General features: G+C 32.9%; 1 protein-coding gene and 4 non-coding genes across 5 annotated transcripts; all 5 read right to left on the bottom strand.

Annotated features, from left to right (window-relative positions):
• Window positions 1–6,430: 6,430 nt before the first annotated feature.
• Window positions 6,431–24,139, bottom strand: LOC143055650 (small ribosomal subunit protein eS8-like). Its single transcript, XM_076228815.1, has 6 exons — window positions 24,056–24,139; window positions 22,281–22,387; window positions 21,089–21,188; window positions 14,867–15,042; window positions 10,480–10,615; window positions 6,431–6,583 (listed from the first exon to the last, which is right to left on the bottom strand). The coding sequence occupies exons 1-6, from the start codon at window positions 24,057–24,059 to the stop codon at window positions 6,474–6,476; spliced, it is 633 nt and encodes a 210-aa protein (XP_076084930.1). The 5' UTR covers window positions 24,060–24,139; the 3' UTR covers window positions 6,431–6,473.
• Window positions 11,849–11,924, bottom strand: LOC143055707 (small nucleolar RNA SNORD51). Its single transcript, XR_012972141.1, has one exon. It is a non-coding gene; the product is annotated as a small nucleolar RNA SNORD51 (small nucleolar RNA).
• Window positions 12,975–13,050, bottom strand: LOC143055709 (small nucleolar RNA SNORD51). The gene has a single exon (XR_012972143.1). It is a non-coding gene; the product is annotated as a small nucleolar RNA SNORD51 (small nucleolar RNA).
• Window positions 13,409–13,486, bottom strand: LOC143055708 (small nucleolar RNA SNORD51). The gene has a single exon (XR_012972142.1). It is a non-coding gene; the product is annotated as a small nucleolar RNA SNORD51 (small nucleolar RNA).
• On the bottom strand, window positions 14,248–14,323 carry LOC143055706 (small nucleolar RNA SNORD51). Its single transcript, XR_012972140.1, has one exon. It is a non-coding gene; the product is annotated as a small nucleolar RNA SNORD51 (small nucleolar RNA).
• Window positions 24,140–25,805: the final 1,666 nt, after the last annotated feature.

The raw sequence follows: 25,805 nt of genomic DNA, 5'->3' as shown, positions 1-25,805 counted from the left end.
TATATATATATATATATATATATATATATATATATATATATATATATATGAATACTAACATCAAAGTTTTAAAAGTACTAAGAAAAAGTAAAAATTTCGAGATTTCAACAGTCGAAATTTTGAGATCAAAGTCGAAATTTCGATTAAAAAAAAGTCGAAATTTTGAGTTTACAAAAAGTCGAAATTTTGAGATTAAAATAAGTTGAAATTTTGAATTTAAAATAAGTCGAAATTTCGAGTTTTAAAAAAGTCGAAATTTTGAGTTTAAAAATAAGTCGAAATTTCGAGTTTTAAAAAAGTCGAAATTTTGAGTTTAAAATAAGTTGAAATTTCGAGTTTTAAATAAGTCGAAATTTCGAGTTTTAAAAAAGTCGAAATTTTGAGTTTAAAATAAGTTGAAATTTCGAGTTTTAAATAAGTCGAAATTTCGAGTTTTAAAAAAGTCGAAATTTCGAGTTTAAACTGGAAATTTCGACTTTTCATAAGTCGAAATTTCGAGTTTCAAAAAAGACAAAATTTCGACTTTTCAATAAGTCGAAATTTCAAGATTTTAGAAAGTCAAAATTTCAAGTTTAAGTCAAAATTTCGGGATTTGAAAAGTCAAAATTCGAAATTAAAGTCAAAATTTCGAGATTTGAAAAGTCAAAATTTCGACTTTGAAAAAAGAGTTCACTGCCAATTTTATTTTATGTCCCTAATACGCTTCCGTAGAATGTATAGCAATTCTCGATTGTTTATTACTTCTACTGCATACTCGGAAGTCGGATTAACGCACTTGTTTTCATATTATTTGTGTATGACTTAGTTGGATTGGGATTGGTGGCCGTGTCAATACATTCTGCGGTAAAACGAAAAGAATGTCAACATTGAAAATGAAACAAACGAGCCACCAGGAATTATCATATTTCATTGACTGATATGGGTCGTTAAAAAATTATTTGTATGCAGTTAAAACGAGTCGACGATTTACCTATATTATTTGCAGTATACCTCATAGTCAAATGTGCGAGTGCTTAATTATTTTTTTTTTGTTATATTTTTTGTATTTTTTATATTGAGATTTCTCCACACAAACTACTAATGCCTCATGTTTGTATTTTCAAAGTGAAAATACACTTACCGGGTGCACTTGAGTCAATGTCAACATAGTATTCATTGAATAATAATACATTGCTACTATTTTGTTGAGGTATTTTCTGTGGTATATTATTTTATTTTATTATTTTTATAACACTTGTTACATATCTTTTATTGTTTGTGTATTGCATATGTTATTGTTTATAATAATATTGTCGTATGCTATATGCCCTCCTGGGGCCCTAATTTGGTGAATAAAAATATTCTTTTCTATTCTATTCTATTCCTATATTTTTTTAACCTATGACATGAAGTCAAACAGAGCTTGAAAAAATACGAAAGCATGTGCAGTGTACTCTATTTTTTAGTATACGCCCCAACCCCGGCGAGGGATTTGAGGGCCCAAAACGGGTCTAGTTTAGTTTAAACCTTCCGTAAGCTAATGATAATGAAATGAATGAGATCCCATTGCCAACTACAAGTCAATTAAGTCAACTTTTATGAACAGGTGAAACAATTACTTACTTTTAACAAGAAAGGAGTCCCAGAAAACATAAAAAGTTTTTTATGCAGAAACCTCAGATAACCACTGACACTGGTTGAAAGCTGTTTTACTTTATAATTCACAGTTTTTAAAGTTCAAATAATTTTCTCCAACAGTAATTTAAGTCTCCATGATTAGAAAAAATATTTCAAACGATTTCCAACAAAGTAACAAACAATTTAAAGAATAACTACTAGTAGTTAATCAACAGTATTTTGCTTTTGCGTGGTAGGCTGTAAAGCACTCTGGTAGGCAGAAGTGTTTACCATATTCATATATACTACATCCATAAATGGTTTGTCTTCTCTTCTCCTGCCCACCAGCGGCAACCTTCGACCAACACACATGGCACCATGATTTGTTTCCAACAATGTTTGGCATATGTCTCTCTGTAAGACGTGATGGTACTGGGGCTGCAGCTTGACGACCTTTGTTACTAATGCCACAGTAACCATCTATCAAACTACTGGCAATTTTGACGTGATGATTGGAGATATGTCATAGCAGGTGAGTTTCCAACGGTTTGATGATTTGGACTCAACAAAAATAGCCTGTATGCAATTTCCAGAAATTTAAACTAGAGGCTCTCAAGAGCCTGTGTCGCTCACCTTGGTCTATGTGCATATTATCAATGGACACAGATAAATTCATGACAAAATGGTGTTTTTGTGATGGTGATGTGTTTGTAGATCTTTCTTTACTGAACATTCTTGTTGCTACAAATATTTCTCTCTATAATGAACTTGGCCCAGTAATTACAGTGGAAAATATTTCCTAAAAACATGACGAAAAAGTTGTTAACAATTGACTATAAAGGGCAATAACTCCTTAAGGGGTCAATTGAAAATTTTGGTCATGTTGACTTATTTGTAGATCTTATTTTGCTGAACATTATTGCTGTTTACAGTTTATCTCCATCTATAATAATATTCAAGATAATAACCAAAATCTGCAAAATTTCCTTAAAATTACTAATTTGGGGGCAGCAACCCAACAACAGGTTGTCTGATTTGTCTGAAAATTTCAGGGCAGATAGATCTTGACCTGATAAACAATTTTACCAAGTCAGATTTGCTCTATATGCTTTGGTGTCAGAGATATAAGCCAAAATCTACATTTCCCCTCTATGTTCTATTTTTAGCCATGGCAGCCATCTTGGTTTGTTGGACGGGTCACGCCACACAATTTTTAAACTAAATACCCCAATAATGATTTTGGCCAAGTTTGGTTAAATTTAACCCAGGAGTTTCAGAGGAGAAGATTTTTGTAAAAGATTACAAAAATTTACGAAAAATTGGTCAAAATGGACTATAAAGGGCAATAACTCCTTAAGGGGTCAATTGATAATTTTGGTCATGTTGACTTATTTGTAGATCTTATTTTGCTGAACATTATTGCTGTTTACAGTTTATCTTTATCTATAATAATATTCAAGATAATAACCAAAAATAGCAAAATTTCCTTAAAATCACATATTCAGGGGCAGCAACCCAACAACGGGTTGTCTGATTCATCTGAAAATTTCAGGGCAGATAGATCTTGACCTGATAAACAATTTTAACCCTGTCAGATTTGCTCTAAATGCTTTGGTTTTTGAGTTATAAGCCAAAAACTGCATTTTACCCCTATGTTCTATTTTTAGCCATGGCGGCCATCTTGGTTGGTTGTCAGGGTCACGCCACACATTTTTTAAACTAGATACCCCAATGATGATTGTGGCCAAGTTTGGTTTAATTTGGCCCAGTAGTTTCAGAGGAGAAGATTTTTGTAAAAGTTAACGACGACGGACGACGACGACGACTACGGACGCAAAGTGATGGGAAAAGCTCACTTGGCCCTTTGGGCCAGGTGAGCTAAAAACACCCGTTTATACCACTTCTGTGTTTTATGGTTAAAGCAGTAGTACTGTATATACTGGTCAGCTCTGTCGACTCATCCCATGTACTTAGTGTAGTCGACTATGATTTTTTGGCATGGTATGTCTGCTTTGTTAAATTGTCCATCTACTTGAACCAAACGCTGTACTTCAGACATAGAATGATCATGAATTGTTGAAATTGCTGTTACAATTTTTTTTTTCCATAAGACACCAGAAATAGACTTCCTTTGACAGAACTGCATGTTCCCCCTAGTATTGATACCAACAGGCCGTTTTAACATGAACTGAGCTGGTAAACCACTTCTGTTTTGCGGACTGTTGCACATGCTGCAGTTTGATAGTTATCAAACAGGTCTTGGAATAGTTTTGGTGATGAAAAGAAGTTGTCAACATATACATGGTATCCCTGCCCAACAATATCAGCCCCCTCTATACATTTTTTTACTACATGTTCACCCAACTGGCCTTGCAGTTTTTCCTGTATAAACACCTGTATAGCAGATGTATCCTGTATTTGAATCTGCAAGTGCCCATATCTTTATACCCCATTTAGTTGGTTTGGATGGCATATATTGTTTGAATTTGACCCTTCCTTTGAAGGGGGATCATACATTCGTCTATTGAGACCTGGCGTGTAGGGACAAATTCTCTTTTCATTGATGTGTTAAACATATTCAAGATGTTTCTTATTTTATGAAGTACATCATATGATGGATGACCTGGTTGTTACTAAAATGAAGGTACCTCATGACTTGCATAATCTATTCCTGGGCATTGTTTTTTCGGATATTGGAGATTCCATGAAGGGATCAGTTGACCAGTATAGTTTGGTTTCTGGTTTAACTTCAATTCCCATCAGAAAGCAAAGACCAATGAAAGCTTTTATTTCTGTTAAGACTTGGTTTTGACCAGGCAGATTTATTACCGTCTGGGTTTTCAGTAATTTGTTGATTGGCATATCTTTCAGATTCATTAATTATATGTTCAAATAATATGTCATTCAAGAAAAGTTTTAAGAAATCAATTGGACCCTTATCAGCAGCTAAAATAGTAGCTGGGCCAGTTGCCCTTCCATCTTGGCCTCTAGGTTGAAATAAATGAGGTAAACCCCTTTCATAAATATCAAAATTGTTATGCCAGTTGTTTCCAACATTGTCTATATCTGGGACTACTTGGTCATTGACATTATAAATAGGAATGGTATCATCGATAGGTTCTGTTTCTGAGTCCTCGGACTCAATTCCTGAAGTATTGAATTCAAAATCATCACCAATTCCTTGATCTATTAATTATTGCTCGTACCGTTGAGCAGCCTGCTGAATTTCATCGGCTTCAAAACCGAAGAGTTCCTCTTCTGAAGAATCGGACATTTCAATTTTGTTATTCAGTGTTTACAGACGACATATTATAATCACATGTATTAAGAAGGGAACCCAGAGTTTTAATTGGACGATAAAATTACGAAAAGAGTTAGTATTTATTTATTAGATAATTTTGAAGAAAATATCAAGATCTTCTTCTTCTCTAGGTTTTCAGTAGTCCTTCAATGATCTGAAGATTATTTACTGTTTGCGCGTGCAGCGTGGCCTATATATATATATATTTACAAAAACAAAAATATTTGGAAATAAATTTGAGGTGCATAATTTAATTTATAAAATTGTGATTAAATATGATAATATTCCAAATTTAGGGTGGCAAGTAAAAAATATTGTATGTTGTGATGGACTGTTCATATTGTTTGTGTATGCCCCATACTGAAAACATAATTTTGAAATTAAATATCGGTATCTTTTTAATATGACAAAAAATTACAATTGATTATCTAATTAGTTAATGTTCTGTTACAGCTTAAATCAGAATCAGTTTGTCAGTCTAGTGCTAATTTGGGTTAATATTCATATAACATTAACACGTTCTCATCCTGAATATGCATTTAATTTTCCACTGGTCAAACACTTTGCATCCAAAAATTTAAAAAGCATTACATTTTTCAGTAATATGGGCTAATCTTGTATTTCATCACAAATTAACGACTGAATTTAGCACGAGGAAAATTATTATTTTAGTGAAAGTCAAAGAACTCTTCACAAAATAATCAGACCAAGGCAAAATTCGAAATCAATCTGCAACTTGTCTTGGTTAAACAATACACTATTAAATCAAAACCATATTTAGAGGCATGAAAAAAAGTGTGGAGAACTGATTTGTTGAACAGACTGCTCACCTTAAAATAGTTGGTAGGGGACTAAAAAAATTTACAGAGCATAGGATTTCAGTCTTCATCCACCATTTACAATCTTGGCCCTTTATAGCTTGCTGTTTGGTGTGAGCCTAGGCTCAATGTTGAAGACCGTACCTTAACCTATAATGGTTTACTTTTCCAAATTGTTACTTGGATGGAGAGTTCTCATACCACATCTTTCTATATCTATTTCCAACCTTTGACAAGTTACGATCTGCTTTTTGACCCTCCTGGATATTTTTTTCATATATATTTCAATGCATTACCCATATATTTGTTGATTATAGACCTACACCTCTCAAGGTTTAGTAGTAATAAAATCTTGTAACAATTACCTAAATCTCCAGTCATTGATGTTTAATTAATAAGTTCATTTAAAACAATACATTTATACTGTTCAGAAATTAGTGACAGGTTTTATTTCTGCAAATTACAAAACTAGGTTAAGTATCGCAAGAATCAGATATTGAAGCAGCTTTTTTAAAGATAGAAAGGGGCACATCTCTAGAACTGTAAATGAATCACTGTCAAAATTCAAACACTGCCTGCTAGCATATTGAGTAAGAATTTCATATAATTTGTATGACGCAAACTAAAATTAAGGGTATGGGAACAAAACATTTGACAGATGGACAGACATACTATCAAGGGTAACACTTAATGCCCCCTAATGAAATAAAATCAATTCTTCATCATATTTTTTTTTATTTCTGCAGACACATCACAGTTTATTTGCCTTTCTTGGTCTTGATTTTTTTCATGTAGAATTCAAGTTCTTTTCCTTCTAGGATGTAGCCATCAGCCCTTCCACATTTTCCAGGTCGAGAGGAAAGCTTAGCTAAAAATAAAGAAAGACAAGTTCTTAGTATTTGTCCCAAATTTTGTAACTACAATAGATATTAATTCTACAAACTTATCTTTTATCTTATTCTGAACAAACTCATCAGAGATATACCAGGATAGTAAATTTATTTTGAATTTGCACCAGATCTACTTTCGTCTACAAAAGTGATACTTGAATCAAAAAAGTTTAAAAAGCCAAATAAAGTACGCTGTTGATGAACATTTAAGATAAAATTCCTGAAAGTTTTGCCAATTAGAGCTAAGGTAATCTATTCCTGAGGTAGAAAAGCCTCAGTATTTGAAAAAATTCAAAGTTTTGTGAACAGATTTTTTTTTAGTTATGACCATATCAATGATAATTCAGTTAAAATGATAGTAAAAAAATAGAATTTGAAAATAGAATTTGAAGGAGAAAGGAGAAGAAATATTTATCAAGCATTGTGTTAATTTGCATCACTCAGAAATAATAATCATCATAGTCTGTTGACTCGAAGCGAGCTGGGATTATAATTGACATCATTGTGACATTTACTGAAGAACAATATCTATTCAATTATGTGGAATAAAGAAGACTAACTAAATAACCTTAATTAGGTTTTTAGTTCCATTTTTTTTACTTCAATATAAAGGCACAGTGACTTAGAGATGAAGAACCCCATGACCAATGACTCCTCCCAATCCATCTTGGAAATTAAGAAAGGGAATTCAAACTCTACGGAGAGAATTACATAAAATAGAATTTAAATGCACATTTGAAATTATTAACCAGTACTTATTTCAAAATGTTAGTCAAATCTCCTCAAATTTCGTCAATTTTAACTGAACCATCATTACTCGTCACTCAGAAATAATAATCATCATCGTCTATTGACTCGAAGCGAGCTGGGATTATAAATTACATCATTGTGACATTAAATAAAAGAATAAAATTGGTACTTTTTGTCAGCACTACGTTTACAGAACTTTGATATAGAGTTGTACACACGATAGTGCTTATAATGGAAATTCCATAAAACTATGAAATCAAGATAAAACCTCTTTGAAAACCATTTGGTAGGTACAGATTTTCTAACTTGTCATAGACATTGTTGACAAAAAAATCTAGAAAGTTTTTGTATGTACAAGAGGGCTGAAGTATAATTTTCCATAAAATTAATTCTTTTTGAAAAATAATTGATCTGCCTAATATCGAATTATACAAATAATTTGTTGACATAAATTTGATGGAAGTCAGACATGAATTGTACATATCAGACCACTTCAAGACTGGAAGGATGGATCCTACATGACCAGTTGACCAAGACAAAAATATACTAAATTAAACGTTATTTCTCAGTAATATTGTTGTCTTTTTTCAAAAACTAGCTTTACTGTTTTTATTTGGGAAAAGTGCATAATTTTTTATTGAAACTGGAAAGTTTTTATAACACATCAAAGATTTTTGCTGACCGTTACTGTCTTTTTTGCAGTTTTTTCACGTACATTTTGGTTGCCAAGACATTTTCAACCTGAAAGCTACTTTTTGGGGAGGGGAAAGAAATGGAAACAATGATGGTACTTATAACATTGAAACCCACATGTGTTACAAACACCGTGATGATTCTAATCAGAAACCCTGATCTCAAAAGCGCTTTCATAATATCAACATATTAACATGAATATGAATAGGGGAAAGTGTAAAGTGTATTGGGAGGAATTTTATGCCATTTTTTTTTGAGTAATTGGAAATTTTCTCATAGGGGATAAAGCTGTATTTCTGAAGTAATTTAAAGGCAAACAAAATCACTGTTTCCGGTGGACTTAAAATGAACTGTATTAAATGTCACTCAGAAATAATAATCATCATCGTCTATTGACTCGAAGCGAGCTGGGATTATAAATTACATCATTGTGACATTCCAATTTGTAAATTAAAAAAAAAAAAGGTTCACAGCTCTTTTGGTCGTGTAAGCCATATAAGGTAGCCAGGTTTGTCAAATTTTGATGAAAAGATGGTCTTTAACTACCTTGACTGGCTGGCAAGCCCTTGCACGGTTAGCTACTGATTTTTGATCATATGGTTGTTTTTATAGTGATTAGATTAAGAAACCAAATATCTAATGAATTTTTGATTATTTGTTTAAAAATAAATGATGATTATGTGACTATATGTGATTATTTGGACACCCCTAAGAGGGGCCTTACTTTAGTCATAATATGTGTCAGGTTGGGCAAGAAAATTTTAGAGTAACTCCAGATTAGATTTTCTCCAAGAATAATTAAAATCAAGCCTTTGGATAAAAAGAAGAGTTGACGATAAAAAGTCAGAATAGCTGATAATGAAAGCAGTTACCCCTGATTAAGTAAGTGGAAGATAATAGGGCCTTGCATCACTGACCTTTGGTCCCTGGCGATTAGTAAAAGTTGTCTCCCTTTTTATGTCAAGAAAAAATGAAATGTTCACACATTAATTTAACATCAACCTCAAGCATTTTAATATCAAGTTTAACCACAAGAGCACAGAAAATCTTTGGCATTAGTATCAGAGTAACTATGAGCACAGAAAAATCTTTGGCATTAGTATCAGAGTAACTATGACAACAGACATTGGGAGAAGTTACGCTGCTGTCAGAACGACTACAGCACATCTCCCTGGGGTCAAAGTAGTCATCATCATTTAAAGCCATCAATTAGATATGCACATTAATTCTGGAGTTTCTACTAAAAATCTGGTACAGTATGAACGGATTCTCTGCAAATTAGTTAATTTATTGGAAGCCAGAGTGCCTGGAGAGAATGGACTCAACCAACAACCTTCCACAGGATATCTGTCAAATACTCGTGTAGAGGATTTCTCTGACATTTCATTCATCTTAAATAATACTTGGTTAAATAAAAATTTTGACCGACGTAAAGTTTCCAAAGGAGTAGATTCAGTAAGACCCCAATTTGTGTGTGTTACATTGTAGTGTTGTGTCGTTGTTCTCCTCTTATATTTAATGCGTTTCCCTCAGTTTTAGTTTGTTACCCCGATTTTGTTTTTTGTCCATGGATTTATGAGTTTGAACAGCGGTATACTACTGTTGCCTTTATTTGGCCCCAAAATATAGCAGTTATAGAAAATTGGGAATATGTAATCGTTAAGATATTTATTGAAAAGTAGAATGCTTCTGCTACATAAATATGGACTGTTTTGGACAATATAATGCACATATATTGAGTACTAGCATCATTAAGTCATGTAAAACTGAAGAATGTTAAAAGAGACGTTACCCAAATTTGTACCTGATCGGGAGTTTTGAGGTAATAAGTATTGTGTATAAGTTTCATAACATTTGGTTCAAGCAAACTTTAGTGATAAATAAGGGTAAAACTTACAGCGTGGGCATAAAAAATATTTAAACATTTCAACTTTTTTACCTTTCCATTTCTTTTGGTCTAAAGGGGTCATATTAACTTTGATCCCATGTGCATAATTTAAAAAAAAATACTAAATGAAAATGTATCAGTACTATCAGTGTAACTATGACAACCAAGTCACAGAAAGTGGTTATGCTATAGTCAAGACGACATTTAGCACCATTTTCTAGGTTTAGAATTTATCATCACTTAGTACTGATGAAAAGCATGTTCACATTCCAAAAACCCTGCTTGCATACAACTTTTTAAAGGGACATAACTCCAAAATGGTAAAGGTGACATCACCTAAATTTGATTAGTATAATTTTGAACATCATGCATATTAGTCCTTAGCCATAAAATTGAGCTTGGCCCCAAATTTTCTCGACATTCCACATGTCACTGGGCCACAAAAAATATTGGCTAGGCCACCATTGGAATATTTTTTTGCATCTTGCCAACAATCTTCATCCAGATATCAATCCTCTTAATTTATACTACATTTGTACCTACCCATAACTCGACTAGCACTGAACTGTTCATCTAAGCCTTGCTCTACTTTAGCAATCTTTTGTCTTTCCTGGTATTTCTTCACAAGTTTCTTGGAGGCTTTGTCTAATTTGTTAAGAACACCTTCTTCTTGTTCTGTCTGAAATAGAGAAAATATCACAAAACTATAAAATACATGTATGACAGTTTAGACCTTGTTCAGATCATATGTATAGGACTCTTGAAGTACTATTAGGAGCTGTTAATGATGCAGTATACGATCTCATCTAGAATGATGTATAACATTGTACATAGCAAACCATGTTTTAAAAATTCAGACATGTATTATTTGAAAACAGGTTTAATTTTGAATAGACTTTGATTGAAACAAGAATGTGTCCATAGTACACGGATGCCCCACTCGCACTATCATTTTCTGTGTTTAGTGGACCGTGAAATTGGGGTAAAAACTCTAATTTGGCATTAAAATTAGAAAGATCATATCATAGGGCACATGTGTACTGAGTTTAAAGTTGATTGGACTTCAACCTCATCAAAAACTACCTTTACCAAAAACTTTAACCTGAAGCGGGACGAACAGACGGAAGGACAGACGGACGAACGCACAGACCAGAAAACATAATGCCCCTCTACTATAGTAGTTGGGGTATAAAAACATGGTTTTGTTGTGTATACCAGAATCTGTGCATTGTGTGTTGTTTCTCATTGTCTATTTACATGCATCTCAAAATGTATATTTTGTTTATTGTGTAAATGATTACTTATTTTCTCTTTGTATGCAAAATCTTCATATACATCCGAGGAAATAAAATTTCATTCATTCATTGTGCATCTATGCAGTTACACTTGAGGTTCTGAGTTTGTATAGCATATGACAGGTCTGCTTTACTCTTTAACTATATTAAGTTTGTGTGAAATAGTTTAATTCATTTACAGACAAACCAAATGTCCTGATTTATTTCAGGGATTGGTTTTAGAACAAGTCAGGACAATGTTTTGACTACCATCAGATATAAAATAATCCATCAGGACTCAGCCGAAAGATGGTGTTAGTTTTAATCATCATTGATACTGAATTCAAACTGGGTTTTTTTATGCACCTAATTTTTGGAATCATTTGTCTGAACTTATCCCTATAACCCTTGTAACACTTAATTTCACTTCTTATTCCTACTACCTCATCCTATCAGAGGTGTTCCTGTTAAACTTTTGCAACTTTTGTCAATCCGTCACCATTTAAACCCCCAAACACTTTTTAAACAGTATGTCACCACTTATACCCCTGTTACTTGTCATGTCACTATTTAAACCTCAAGACTGTCCAACATTATGTCATTTTAAACCTCAAACACTTTCTAAAAGATACGTCACACAGTATCATCAGATATAAAATAATCCATCAGGACTCAGCCGAAAGATGGTGTTTGATTTAATCATCACTGATACTGAATCAACTGTTTATCACTAGGCACTACCTGGAATCAATGTCACTTTATGCCAACCCTTATCGTTTAAACCCTTGTCAAACTATTTCTTTCCTTACCTCTATTATTCTTCGTCAATCTGTCACCATTTAAACCCTTAAGTTTAACTCTATGTCATATGTCACCACTTGAACCCTCGTCACACATCATGTCATCAGTTAAACTTCAATCCTTGTCCAACATTGTATAACTAATCAAAACCTAATATACTTTTCCAACATACTGTGAAAGTACTTCAATTCGTGGGTATCAATTTTCGTGGTTTGAGCAATATTTACATGTTCGTGGGTTTTTAAATTCGTGGATTTTAGTTTTTCTAAACAAAAAATGAAAAACTAAAGCCTTAAAAAACGAAAGTTACTAATAGTCTGGATTGAAGGAAATTGCATTTAGTAAACATTGACCCATGTAAATCGTAGTGACAACACTAATTTACCCATAATAAAGTGATCAACATATTAAAGACCATCAACGGTGTTAATTAGGCCATACACATGTCACCCAAAGAAAACAGTAACATAAACAAATGCTATAAACCTTTCTTGAATTGTCAAATAATTCTTAGTATCAAAATCAAGCTCAGCATGAAATTATTATTTCCCATATGTACCAGAACTGTGAGGATATAAAATGAACACTTTTTCATACTGACATATCATTACCAGAATCCTGACTTTCATCGATCAAAAATATTTTTTATGAGAATTAAAAGATCAAAATTAAAAGTTGTACAGTTTAGGTTATTAAAGACTAAATGGGTATAATCCTGCATGTGGTTGTAGTTCTGTGACTTCTATTAAAGTATTCTCAGATTTGGCGTTATTCAATATATTCTATAGATCATATCAGTAGTCAAACCTACCGATGGGGATCTTTCCATGTCTTGATATCGGCAATGGTTGTTTTATTTCGTTGGACACTTAAATTCGTGGATAAAGTCATCCACGAAAACCACGAAAATTGGTACCCCACGAATAAAAGTACTTTCACAGTAATGTGATAATTGCACTCTGACAGTACCATCAGATATAAAATAATCCATCAGGACTCAGCCGAAAGATGGTGTTAGTTTTAATCATCACAGATACTGAATAAACTATTTATCACAGTATTTTTAGGGGCACTACCTTATTCCTGTAATCAATGTCTAACTGTATGCCAACCCTATAATCCTAAGACCTTTAAACCCTTGCCAACTTATTTCTTTCCTTCCTTTACCCCTATTAACCCTTGTAAATCTGTCACCATTTGAACCCCAAACTCTCATTACACTTCATGTCACCATTTTGCATTTATCCCATATACCCTTGTCACACTTCATGTCACCTTCTTGTCCAACATTATGTTCCCATTTCAACTGTTATAAAACTGTTAAACCTCATGTCACCATTCAACCTCAATCCTTGTCCAATGTTATGTCACCAATTTTACCTCACGATAATGTCACCCAGTACCATCAGATATAAATTAATCCATCAGGACTCAGCCGAAAGATGGTGTTAATTTTAATCATCATTGATAGACAGATACTGAATTCAAACTACTGTTAACACTAATTTTTAATTTTATCTATAAGTGATAAATAGTTGTCAACTTGAAAAACTGCATTGTAAAGCAATTGTAAGGCATCAGAAGTAAACCACTGTTCAAAAGTCATAAATCGATTGAGAGATACACATCAACTAAAAGAGGAAAACAAGAGAAACACTGAAGTGCAACAAACAAAGCAACATACATACACAACAGTCCGGGTGGATTTTGCTTTTTCCACCGGCCCACCGTAGGCAGTCCACCCGTGCCCACCCTAGCTATCTCTTTTTTTGTAAAAATAGTGATTACAAATGCCTATCTGCTTTTTTCAATTGATTGTACTTGCAAGTCTTTTGATTCAACAAAAGTAATTTTATGCCCACTCCTATGGGTGGGCAGAGTGGACAAGCTAGAAGTTTTGCCCACCCGGTGCCCACTCCCACTGTGGACGGGTGGACAAAGCAAAATCCACCTGAGCTGCAGTGTAGGAACGAACTATTCAATAGCAACTGCCATATTCCTGACTTGGTATAGGACATTTTAAGAAATAAAATTGTGGGCTTAACCTTGTTTTATGGCTAGCCAAACCTCATAATTAAACCATTGTAATACTTCAGATCACCATTTGAACTTCAAACTATGTCACATCTAACACATTGAACACTTGCTTAAACTATAGGCCCCATTTTACCCCTCGAATCCTGGCCAAATGCATGTCTGACCAATATCTCAAACCCTGCTCAACTTGTATGTCACACAGTATCATCAGATATAAAATAATCCATCAGGACTCAGCCGAAAGATGGTGTTAGATTTAATCATCATTGATACTGAATTCAATCTACTGTTTGTTACAACTTACCACTTTCAACCCTTGTCAAATTTATGTCACCATTTTCCCCTACTCCAGACCAATTTAAATTTACTCATTTAAGCATTTGTCAAATGTGTGATAGATGATAACATGTCCTTTTCTGTATTGGCACTGGTGTTTTTGCAACACTTTTTTTGGCACAAGAAAAATGTCAGAGTATTTTTTTTTTGAGACTAGTACTGAAAATTCTGAAATTATTGCGAGGTTTTTATTGTAGCAAAAATTGAGAGAGTTGCAACGCAATAATCTAGAGTCACATTTTGAAATATTTTATACTGGATTTTTCTCAAAACTAAAAATTAAAATCGCATTTAAGTCTGAAATGACAAAATCTCAATAATAAATGCACATGATAATTTCTGAATTTACAGTATTCGGAAGGATTTTTGTGCAAACTAGCTCTATATTAGGTATGGGTTAAAACTGATTTGACTAGTGTTTGAAATTCTGCAGTGGATAATGATTTATGGATCAGTAAATATCATCTGTACAATATACCAACCAGTTTAACATTCTTCTTTCTACCAAGAGGTTTAGCATAGTGAGCTTCATACCACTGTCTGAATGGTGTAGCATCAATAGAGACAACGGCACTCTTAACCAGAGTTTTAGTTCTCACCAACTCGTTGTTACTGGCATTGTATAGAACATCAATAATACGAGTCTTTCTTGCAATAGCTAAAATGATATGGAATTTTAAATTTCTTGTTTTCATAGAAAAAAAAATAATTCGAGTCACTCTATTGTTATATATACATGTAGATAATTAATTTTCCTTCAGACCAATTTTCACTTTTTTTTTACATTGAACAATTGCACTCACTCATACACAACATTCTGTTGATATCTGGATTTTTGTGAATTACTAGTCACTCAGAAATAATAATCATCATTGTCTATTGACTCGAAGCGAGCTGGGATTATAAGTGACATCATTGTGACATTTAAACTTAAGATAGAAATAACACCAGTTATCAAGACAGCACCCAACATTGGAGAAACATAAAATTATTTATACAGTGAATGGTAATCCTCAGTTTTTAAACATGATCAACATCATGAAAAACAAAACCTAGTGAAAACAGGGTCTTATACAGTACATGTACACAATTGCTGAAACAGGACATCTATCTAGTAATTATTAATCTTAACATGAAAGTCACTGTGGCATGAAATTGTGTTGATGTTTAGATTATTTTTATGTTGATGGTTTGTTGTTTCATTTGCGTACAACATGAATATGAGATGTCCGGACAGCTCCACAAATTAATCTCGTCTTTTTTCACAGGTACACAATATTCTGGTGATTTCTGGGTTTAGTGTGTGCTGGTGATATGCTGTGTTATTAAGATATACCACACATACTGTCATACATGTAGTTCTACCAACTATCTGGGAAAGGTGAATTACTTGTCACTCAGAAATAATAATCATCATCGTCAGCGAGCTGGGATTATAATTGACATCATAGTGACATTTAAACTTGATAGAAATAACAAGAGTTATGGAGGCAGCACCGAACATTGGAGAAACATATAAATTATTTATTCAGTAAATGGCAATCCTCTTTTCAAAACACAATTAACATCATGAAAAAACAGTGAAAACATTGCCTGTTTAACAGTATATGATTGTTCCTACACACATCTATCAAGTAATTTTTATTCTTGACCCAGGGATGATTCCACTATATAGTTTAGGGCCGCTTAGCGGTCCTTAAATTGGCCAGCGGCCCCAAAAAAATGTACATGAAAATGAATTCCCAATTCAGGAAAATAAAATAAAAATCGATATTTCCGGAAAAGTTTCTGTCACCGGTTAAGGCAACTATAATTTTTTATATATAGTTTGTTGTCAAAACGTTTTAAAATCCGGATAAGAATGCTGTTTACGATCGCATCTTAGTAACAACGATTTAATTATGTCAACATGTGGGAAACAATTTTAGCAGCCGAATACAATTGATTAATATGTTATGGGACTATTGGATCTTGTAAAAGCAGATCGCCCAGCAGAGCAGGTTATATAATATGATGAAAACTTGTTTTGTAACAGAAATTATTTCCTCAAAAGTCAACAGTTTGAGCGTTTTTTGAAAATAATGTTGATGATAGAATATTCATGAAATACGATGTCATCATTATTGAACTATTTCAAAAGTTTTGAAGATGATCCAAATAATTTTAAAGAACACTGGTTCAATGCTTTAAATATCTTATCAATTAAGTATATGAACTTTTGTAATTGCTCTTCTGAATTCGACAATTGACCAGTTCAATTTGAAATCCATTTGAATTAAGGTAAATTTATAGAGATGACCTGCTGTTGAAAAAATACCCGAAGAATGATTTTTTTCAGTGGTTTATGTTAGCTGAAATATATGTTTTTGTAATAGGCCTAGGTAACTATAGCTAAGATGATAGACTAGTGCACCATGTTCAATGATATTTATGTAATAACAGTAGCCCAACCAGAATTATTCAAAATGTTACAACTTACAGTACGCCCAGAGAGTTTGTAATCGCGAACTTTTATCACCGATTTCCGAGTGTAGCGGTGTGACACCGCGAATCACGGATTCTACTCCCAATTTCCTCCAAAGATTCTCTCCCAACACCGCGTGGCTGTTAATTGGTTTATTGCCCATCGGATGAACTGAAAATTAATGACGCGTGACAACATAATCGGATTAGCCAGATTTATTACCTTTGTACATTTAATCGATCTTGATTGCACCTGTGTGCTTTAAAATACGTTATATTCATTGTCAGATAAAAGTGTGACATTTTTATTTAAAATAAGATAATTATTCTTGTATGTATATGCCCATGTCATTGTCATATGAAATAAAACGTAAAAACGTATAAAAATACGAATAAAACACTTATTTAGTATTTTCATTATAGTCCGATCAGGTCATAATTTTTGTTTTTTTCAACAAAGTTTCAACAAAGATGATTTTACCACAATTAGAACCTTTTATGACCTACTCAGTGAGCAATATCCGGTTCATCAATAGTTTAATATTATATAATTAATATCAACTGGCTTAAAACAAAATGATGTTTTTACGGTAATTTGTCCAATCTAAATCAAACCCTAGAGTTAATTTATCGGACCAATAAGTGAACTCTGTTACTTTCAATTTATTTTGAAATGTAAAATATTATGTTTCACTACCTCGGTAGATTACCGACTTGAAATATTTGAATTTAAAAAAGAAACAAATAGTTTTGTATGCAATGTGGCAGCCCTATATTCATAAATACTGAGATAATTCCCCGCCCAGAACCAACACAATAATCACAACCTTATTTAATTATATGAAGAAATAAAATCGTTTTTTTATCTGTTATGATCTGTTATGGATCTTTTATTTTTTTTAAATAAAATTGGATTGGCGCAATCCGTATTTTACTGCTCGTTAAAAGTCCTCGGCGAAATATAAAAAGAAGTATTTCAACAATTTATACTATAGAATATTAAAATGAAATTATATCGTACAAGAAAGAAATATGTAAAAAAAAATGTGGATCGGATTTTTACGATCGACACATTTTCACAGAGGATCTCACCAACGCCCATCAGGAACTGAACGACATGCATCCTGTTTTCATCTACCATTAATGTATAGTGTTGACTATGGAAGTATAAATAATGTCCAGGTTTATGTCCTCTGTTGACTGAGAAACGTATAAATAAAAGGCTGATGTTCGTTTATTCAGAAAAGGAATAAAATTTAGAATCCGGTTAATCAATTGTAAAAGGACCTTCTAGAGCCTCAATCTTAACGCACACAAATGTCAATCATTACAAAGCAAGTTTAAACCTTCAATGAATTTTCCCACGGTTATCCAGAAAGGTCACCTGAGTTTACTGTTACATGATACTATTTCCCGCCAAATAAAAATCTCGTGGACAAAATTGATGTCACTATTTTTAGCATTCAATATTGTGAGCGAAGTCAAGTTCAAGTTCAACCACGCACTGTTGATCACTGAGATGCGTGTCGTCTTCCCACGGCAATTAATTGTTTTAAAAATATTTAAAGATCACTGTTCTAAATACAACACAAAAGTTTACATTCATTGTGCGTAAATGAATATTATGCAACGACGAGTTGATGCAGCTATAGCAGTATTCCTGTTGTAGCCGAAATGTATTATATCCTAAAGTAATGCTAATCGTGAAGAGAAAATGCTGTAGACTTATTAAGCATAACGAATGGTGAATAGTATTTTCTTTTTTACTTGCATATACAAGTTTTAAGACACGTAATTTTCTTTAAACTCACTGCTCACATTTTATACCTTCAGCGTTAGTTTCCGTTTATTTTCACGCAAGTATGTCTCTTTTCGTAAGTTATATAAATTACCGTTAAATAAAAAACGAGGTCATAATCAAGTATAGATTTTTTTTATAAAACTTTAATGCAATTGAAAGCATTAACAACAACGTTTTGGATTTTAAAACTTTTATTTTGTAATCGTAAAATGGAAATGGCGTAGAATTATTAGCATAACAGATAGTGAATAATATTTTCTTTTTTACTTGTAGTATAAAAAACTTTGAGACGTGTAATTTTTCTTTAAACTGCCCTCATTTATTCTCCGTTTATTGTTGCACAATAATATCTCTTTTAGTAAATTAAATATTTATTTACTGATAAAAAAACGGAAGTCAAAATCAAATATAGTTGTTTAAAAACGATTGATTAAAATGTACAGTGTAATTGAAAGATTGAAAGAATTAACAACAACGTTTTGCTTCAGAGTGTGTGCAAAGTGTCGTCCCTCCTCTGGTTTTGCTTTTTATTTTAATCTTTCATTTGTTTCAAGCAATCAGATATAACCTGATAATCAATAGACAGGAAATACAATTGTTTAATTACATTAGAAATCTCACATACCTTGACTGTCGCGTGCCGGCATAGATCAGACGGATTAGGGCAATTAATTACCTGGTGTCACACCGCGTCACACCAGACTGGGAGAGATGTCGCTAATACAATAAACAAAAGGTAGCGGATTTACGCGGAAGTCGGAGGGAATACTCCCAAATTTCTCCGAGAATTTTGGGAGGGATGTCGGAGTTTCCTGGTGTTACACCAGGAAAAATATCGGAGTATGGAGTTTGGGATTACAAACTCCTTGGGCGTACTGTACATGAACATCAGTGTACAGGTTAAACTTAATAATATACATTTTCTGTTTTTCAGGAAAATAATGTTATTTCGTCTTAGATTTTATGCTTAAAAAATTCCCAATTTGATGTTCAAGGGACCCATTTGAAAACACCTGGAATCATCCCTGTGACCAAAAAGTCAGTGTTTCATTGATGTATACCACATATTTTAGCTGTGACTCGCCGGGTAAGGTGAATTACTTATCACTCAGAAATAATAATCATCAAAGTCTATTGACTCGAAGCGAGCTGGGATTATAATTGACATCATTGTGATATTTAAACTTAAGATAGAAATAAATGGAGAAGTTAGACAGTAACCTAACAGTGGTGAAACATATGAAACTGCCAGACTCCAAGAATCGATTGTGGGAATTATCAAAGGTGACCGCTCTAGAGAGGCCATCTTTAAAATGAGGTTCCAATAAAAAAAAAAAACATTTTGCACGTGACTGGGATTAGGGCATATTGTTTCAATTTTCAATCGGTTGAGTTGTTGTTCATGCGAGTAAACAAATAAAACTGGATAATTCCGACTCTCATATTCTGAAGAAAACATTCGAGTAGATAGTATTCCTGTAGAAATTAGTTGATATTTTTCTTTATATCTGTTTTTTTTTCATGTGTTGATGGTATTCTGTTTCAGTAACATACACCACTTATTTTAGCTGGGATTACCTGGTTGGAATGGACCATTCATGTCACTCAGAAATAATAATCATCAAAGTCTATTGACTCGAAGCGAGCTGGGATTATAAGTGACATCATTGTGACATTAAAACTTAAAAGTAATTATAAATAATAGAAGTTATATATTGAGACAGCATCTAACAGTATCAAGAATCATTTGCTGTGAATTATGAGGGGTGATCTTTTAAAATGAGGTTTGAAGAATTCTGATACCACATTTTGCACACAACTGGGATCAGGGCACTTGTTTAAATTATCAATCGATGTAGTTTGTGTTCATGCTAGTAGAAAAATAAAAATAGTGGATTCTGTCACTTTAAATCTGAAGAAAACATTTGAAATGGGTAATATTCCTGCAAGAGTTGACGACACTGGTGCATAAAACCCTCTTTACTTCTTCATTTTTTCGTGTGTTGATGGTATTCTGTGACAGTAACATACAATACTTATTTTTGTTGAGACTCTCTTCAAAGGTAAATTACTTGTCACTCAGAAATAATAATCATCATCGTCTTTTGACTCGAAGCGAGCTGGGATTATAATTGACATCATTGTGACATTTAAACTTAATAAGACAGAAATAAATGCAGAAGTTATTGAGACAGCAACCTAACAGTGGTGAAACTTGTAATGGCTTTAAAGGTATTAATGTAATGGGGGAGGGGGGTTTATATGATTTAATAGATGACCAATATTTTTTTGGCGAATGGCTAAATAAAAAGTGTCCTTTAATCAAATTTTATTTCTGGCCTGACCATTAAATATTTGTGATGAAACTATTTCTCAGACATTTAAAATTTGATGTCATCCTAAAAGAGAAAGCTGAGGAACTATTTGGATTATTGCATACCTTCAGATCCCCATGAGAAGTTGCCTTGATCCAAACGTAATGCTCTGTATTTCTTATTTCCACCCATTGTTCTTACTGTATGTATTCTCTGTGTTCCAAGCTGAAAAACATTATATAACCCCTTAGAAAGGAAAATAATCGAAGAGAAAACAAGCAAGAATAAAAACTTGGGATTATAATTGATACCATCGATTCCACAGACTTGTAAAATTTGATCCGAACTAGTAAGACATCTGTAACAATTGGAATGTTGGTCTTTCACTTGTGGTTTAAATTTTTTTCGGTGGGGACTGAATAATGGCTATGGGACTTTCTTTATAGAGGCTGGGGAACCGTTGTTTAGGGTCAAATGATTTATTTTGGCAGGTTCCGTAGCTACCCTTTTAAAGTTTTTTTTTTAAAGATTTTTAAAGTTCTAAATGCTATGAAATTACTGCACCCCACATACAGCATCATTAATTATTTTTTTTAAATATATGTGTTCTTCATAATCGCAAGAAATCTGATTGAATTAACTTTTTATTATAATTTCCAAGTTCATCAAGATGAAATGATTCTCATAAATTGGTATTATCCACATTATGGGACCAGGGTATTATTATTAAAATCAGGTATCTATTTGCAGTGATTAAAAACAGAAATTTTTACTTCATTATGATAACTGTCATGGTGCAAATATTTGCGAATTGGCAACATTTTCCAGGAACACCATCTTTCATATATAAAAATGAATATAAAGATAATGGCTTCAAAAAAACCTACTTTGATAACCATAAAACTTTATTCTGATGACATTTCAGTCAACCCGTCTTATTATAGAGGCAAAAAATTGTCCATGTTTGTGCCATGACAGAAAAATCTGTAAATTCAAATTTATATTTTTATCACTGAAAATTGATGCCAGTTTTGGTGTTTAATACTCATGTTGAATAGGATCTGTTAACTCTTCTGGAGCACCTGAGATCACCGGTAGTTTTTGGTGGGGTTCCTGTTGCTTATAATTTCTTTAGTTTTCTATGTTGTGTCATGTGTACTATTATTTCTTGTTTTATCTTTTTCATTTTTAGCCATGGCGTAGTCATTTTATTTTCGATTTATGAGTTTGACTGTCCCTCTGGTATTTTTCGTCCCCTCTTTTTAGAGGATCTTCCTCAATCTTAGTTCATGGTAGGTTTTTGTTACCATATCTTACTTTAGTGTTTGCTGGAGGACGTCCCAATTCAAACTTCCTCTTTTTTCTCATCTGGGTCATACGACCTCCAGTCTTCCTCCTCTTGTGCCATTTATCACGAGAGATACCTAGTTTAAACAAAGATATTCAAGTATTAGAAATATCAATTCATACACTAGACCATCTAGTAGTAATAAACATTTTGGGTTAAGAATTTTTTCATTCATTATTCTGTCTACACCAAAAACTCTTTCATCTACTAGTCTGGAAACTAAATATAAAAAAATTGGACCTATATGACTATATAAAATTTTGAAAATTCTCACTATTCCGAATCAATATTTACTAGTTGGGAACATCAGACTACTGGCTTAACAGTGCAGACTGTATCCACAATGGGTACATGCATAAAACAAAGAAACCTACTGGTTTTTTTTAAATGAGAAGAGAATTTTCACTTTTCGAGAGAATAAAATGTACTTTTGCATGGGAAAGACAATCAAAATTTTACTTTCTGACAAATAGTTTTCATTTTCTCATTCTTTGTAGTCAAATGGCCCTGGGACATCAGAGCTCATCCCATATCAAAAAGTGGATATTTGCCTGTCCAAAATGGATGCACTAATACTGCTTATTGTCAAGTTATGACAGACTTCACAGCCTCTTAGCTGAAGAACACAAATTTCTAAGGTAATTTCAGCAACCATAAAAACAATCAGAATACACTCGGCCATTTAACTTATTTGGATCATAATTGAACGAGGTGTTAGATAAATGAATTCACATTGAACCAGGGTCAATTGCATAAATCCGATACCATTATTCATTGAGGCTTTTTCTTGTCATGTGACAATTTTTCAAAATGAAATTAAAATAGAGGAATCAATGGGTCTCTGTAAAAATTGTTATGAGAAAATATGTCAGTGAAAAATGAACAAAGTGAGGCCTGATACTATGCATATTATATAAGTTAGTCCGGTCCAGAAGCAATGAAGTGACTTATCCATTTAGGGCAGGCAAATATCTACTTTTTAATATGGGACAAGCTCCATCATTCCCAGCTTGTCTGTCAAAACAGGGGGGAGTGCATACATCTTCTGCCAAAACAGTTGACTTGCCCTGTGACTTGTCATGCACATGTATAATATTGTAACAATTTTATTTCTAATGTGAAAATGGCCCATTCGGGACCTACAAAAGTGCAATACAGAAAATAAAAGATCCAATTTTCAGATCTATACAAGACATTTTAATTTCCAAGTAAGGTCCCCAGTGGTCCCTATACAAAATGCCATAACATATATAATGATAAATTATCGGGAAATTCAAAATTTTGAGAAACTATGAATAGCTAGTAATTACGTAAACTAGCAATCAGCGATAGCTAATATACCTTCATTTAACTCAAAATCGCAATTTACAAAACTATTCAATACATGTACAAAATGTATCATGGAAATTAAAATTTCGTGTCACCAAGTGAACATTCACGAATTTCATTCAAATAGGGAGTTCATTTCGTGCACAAATATAACTTTTAACTTTTCTGTTCATAATGTCAGGGCTAGCAATGAACTCTGAACATTTTAAAATGTACCAAACCAAACGTGCCTGTAGATAAACCCGATACAAGTTTCTTCAGGTAATTTAAGGTTTAAAAAAACGTCATGTCTTTCAAAATCGTGTTATCGAAATTGCAAACAAACATGACTTTATTGTTAAATGAGTTTATGTCTCTATGTATTCCCGATGGTTGAGATATAGTAGGATTTAAGTTGTTAATATTTTTTGCATACCCATGATGGAGTTTCAAACCGGAAAAAGAAAGATCACAGGAAGTTACGATGTAACCATACCATATCGGTTGCGGAGATGAAAACATTTCCGGAATTTAAAAAAATCATAACTTCCAAAAAGCAAATCAGGGGTCTCTAATTTTATATGGCCAATTTCATGGAGTTGAAATATAAAGAAACAAAAAGATGGAAAAATAAAAATTGTAGCAATCACTCTACTTAAACTATAAAAGAGGGACGAAAGATACCAAAGTGACAGTCAAAATCATAAATCGAAAATAAACTGACAACTATAATCTATGCATAATTAATAAGATAAAATAAGATAAGAAAACTTTATTTTGATTCGGCATCAGTACAAATAAGCAACACAAGCTCTAAGGAGCTTTTGGCCGAATATAAAAACATATAAATAACATAAAAACAGTGCATTTTGACATATAAAACCGTGTAATACAAAGTGATCAAAGTTGAAATCTCACATACATAGCATGCAATAAAAATAAGCAACAAATTTTCGGATGAAGTAAAAACATGCTAGAGACCAGAGCAACCAAAAGCAACATAAATAATAAACAGCTCAAGAATTATCTGCAAACAGAACAGCGACATCCCAAACCATTCCAGGACTGAACAATACTTTTAAAATGTGAAAAACTATTTTTGACAGTCCTGAAATGGTTTGGAAGGCTGTTTCATAAAGTAGCAGCAGCAAATTTGAACGATTTTTTTACCGTAACGGGTTGACTTTACCTGTGAAATTTCAAGAATATTTACATACCTGAAAGAATATTCAGATTTTTTATCTGACATTCACCAAATTTGGTAAGCACGCAGGAACTTTATATATTGTTTATAATTTTAAAAGTTTCTAGAGCCATTGTTCTTATCATGGCCGTCTGATCCGCAAAGGGCACCTTAGCTTTAAGTCAGAGGTCCTCGTAGGAGCTGGTAAAATCCTCATATACAAAACGGAGTGCTCTTTCCTGCACCTTTTCTAGTTTTTTGAATTTTTTCTCAGTGCAAAAATGCCATGCCAAAGGCAAAAAATAAAATTACTAAGAACAAAAGTAAATTACTAAGGCTATCCAAAACTGAGCCTTAACGTTTTAAAACATTTCATTGCTGTGATGCCTCAGTCCTACAGATTGAGCTGATATGAACATCAAAATTTAGCTGGTAGTCTATTTCAATGCCTAATAATTTTACTGTTTTTTTTTCACATGTAAGGTTCTAATTTTGAATATGTATAGATGGGTTCTTTTCAAAGGTCTTTTTGCCAACAGCCAAAACTTGAAATTTGTCAGGATTTGCTTGCATTTACTCAATAAGTATTTTTTAATCAGATTCCAAAGTTGAGATTAATAAATCGAAATCTGGAGTACAAAAAGACAAAGTATTGTCATCTGCATAGTTATATAAAATACCATTTTTAACAAAAAGAAAAATATCATTTATAAATATGTTAAACAACAATGGCCCTAGTATAGAACCTTTATGGATGTCAGCCCAACCACTCAGAACATTGTTGACTTTAATTTAATTCTTCGATTAGATAAATAGGACTTTAAAAGAGCAACTGCATTGGGGTTAAACCATGTGCTGATAATTTATCTAGCATAATATTGTGAGGCAGGCAGTCAAAAGCCTTATAGAAAGATCCCTTAATACCGCTGCAATGTGACTGGTTTTTATCAAGAGCTTCGTGTCAGTCTTCTAACACTCTGAAAAGTGTGGTCTGACATCCATG

The sequence above is a fragment of the Mytilus galloprovincialis genome, chromosome 12 (assembly GCF_965363235.1).
Source record: "Mytilus galloprovincialis chromosome 12, xbMytGall1.hap1.1, whole genome shotgun sequence".
NCBI lineage: Eukaryota > Metazoa > Mollusca > Bivalvia > Mytilida > Mytilidae > Mytilus > Mytilus galloprovincialis.
The sequence above is the reverse complement of the archived record's forward strand: the minus strand, read 5'-3'. Positions and strand labels throughout refer to the sequence as shown.

Excerpts from the sequence above, each read along its gene's own strand:
- LOC143055650 (XM_076228815.1), bottom strand. Across the intron at positions 15,043-21,088 it reads CTTCTCATGGGGATCTGAAG|CTATTGCAAGAAAGACTCGT; the intron begins GTATGCAATAAT and ends ATATCATTTTAG. Across the intron at positions 6,584-10,479 it reads CAGTGCTAGTCGAGTTATGG|CTAAGCTTTCCTCTCGACCT; the intron begins GTAGGTACAAAT and ends CTTTATTTTTAG.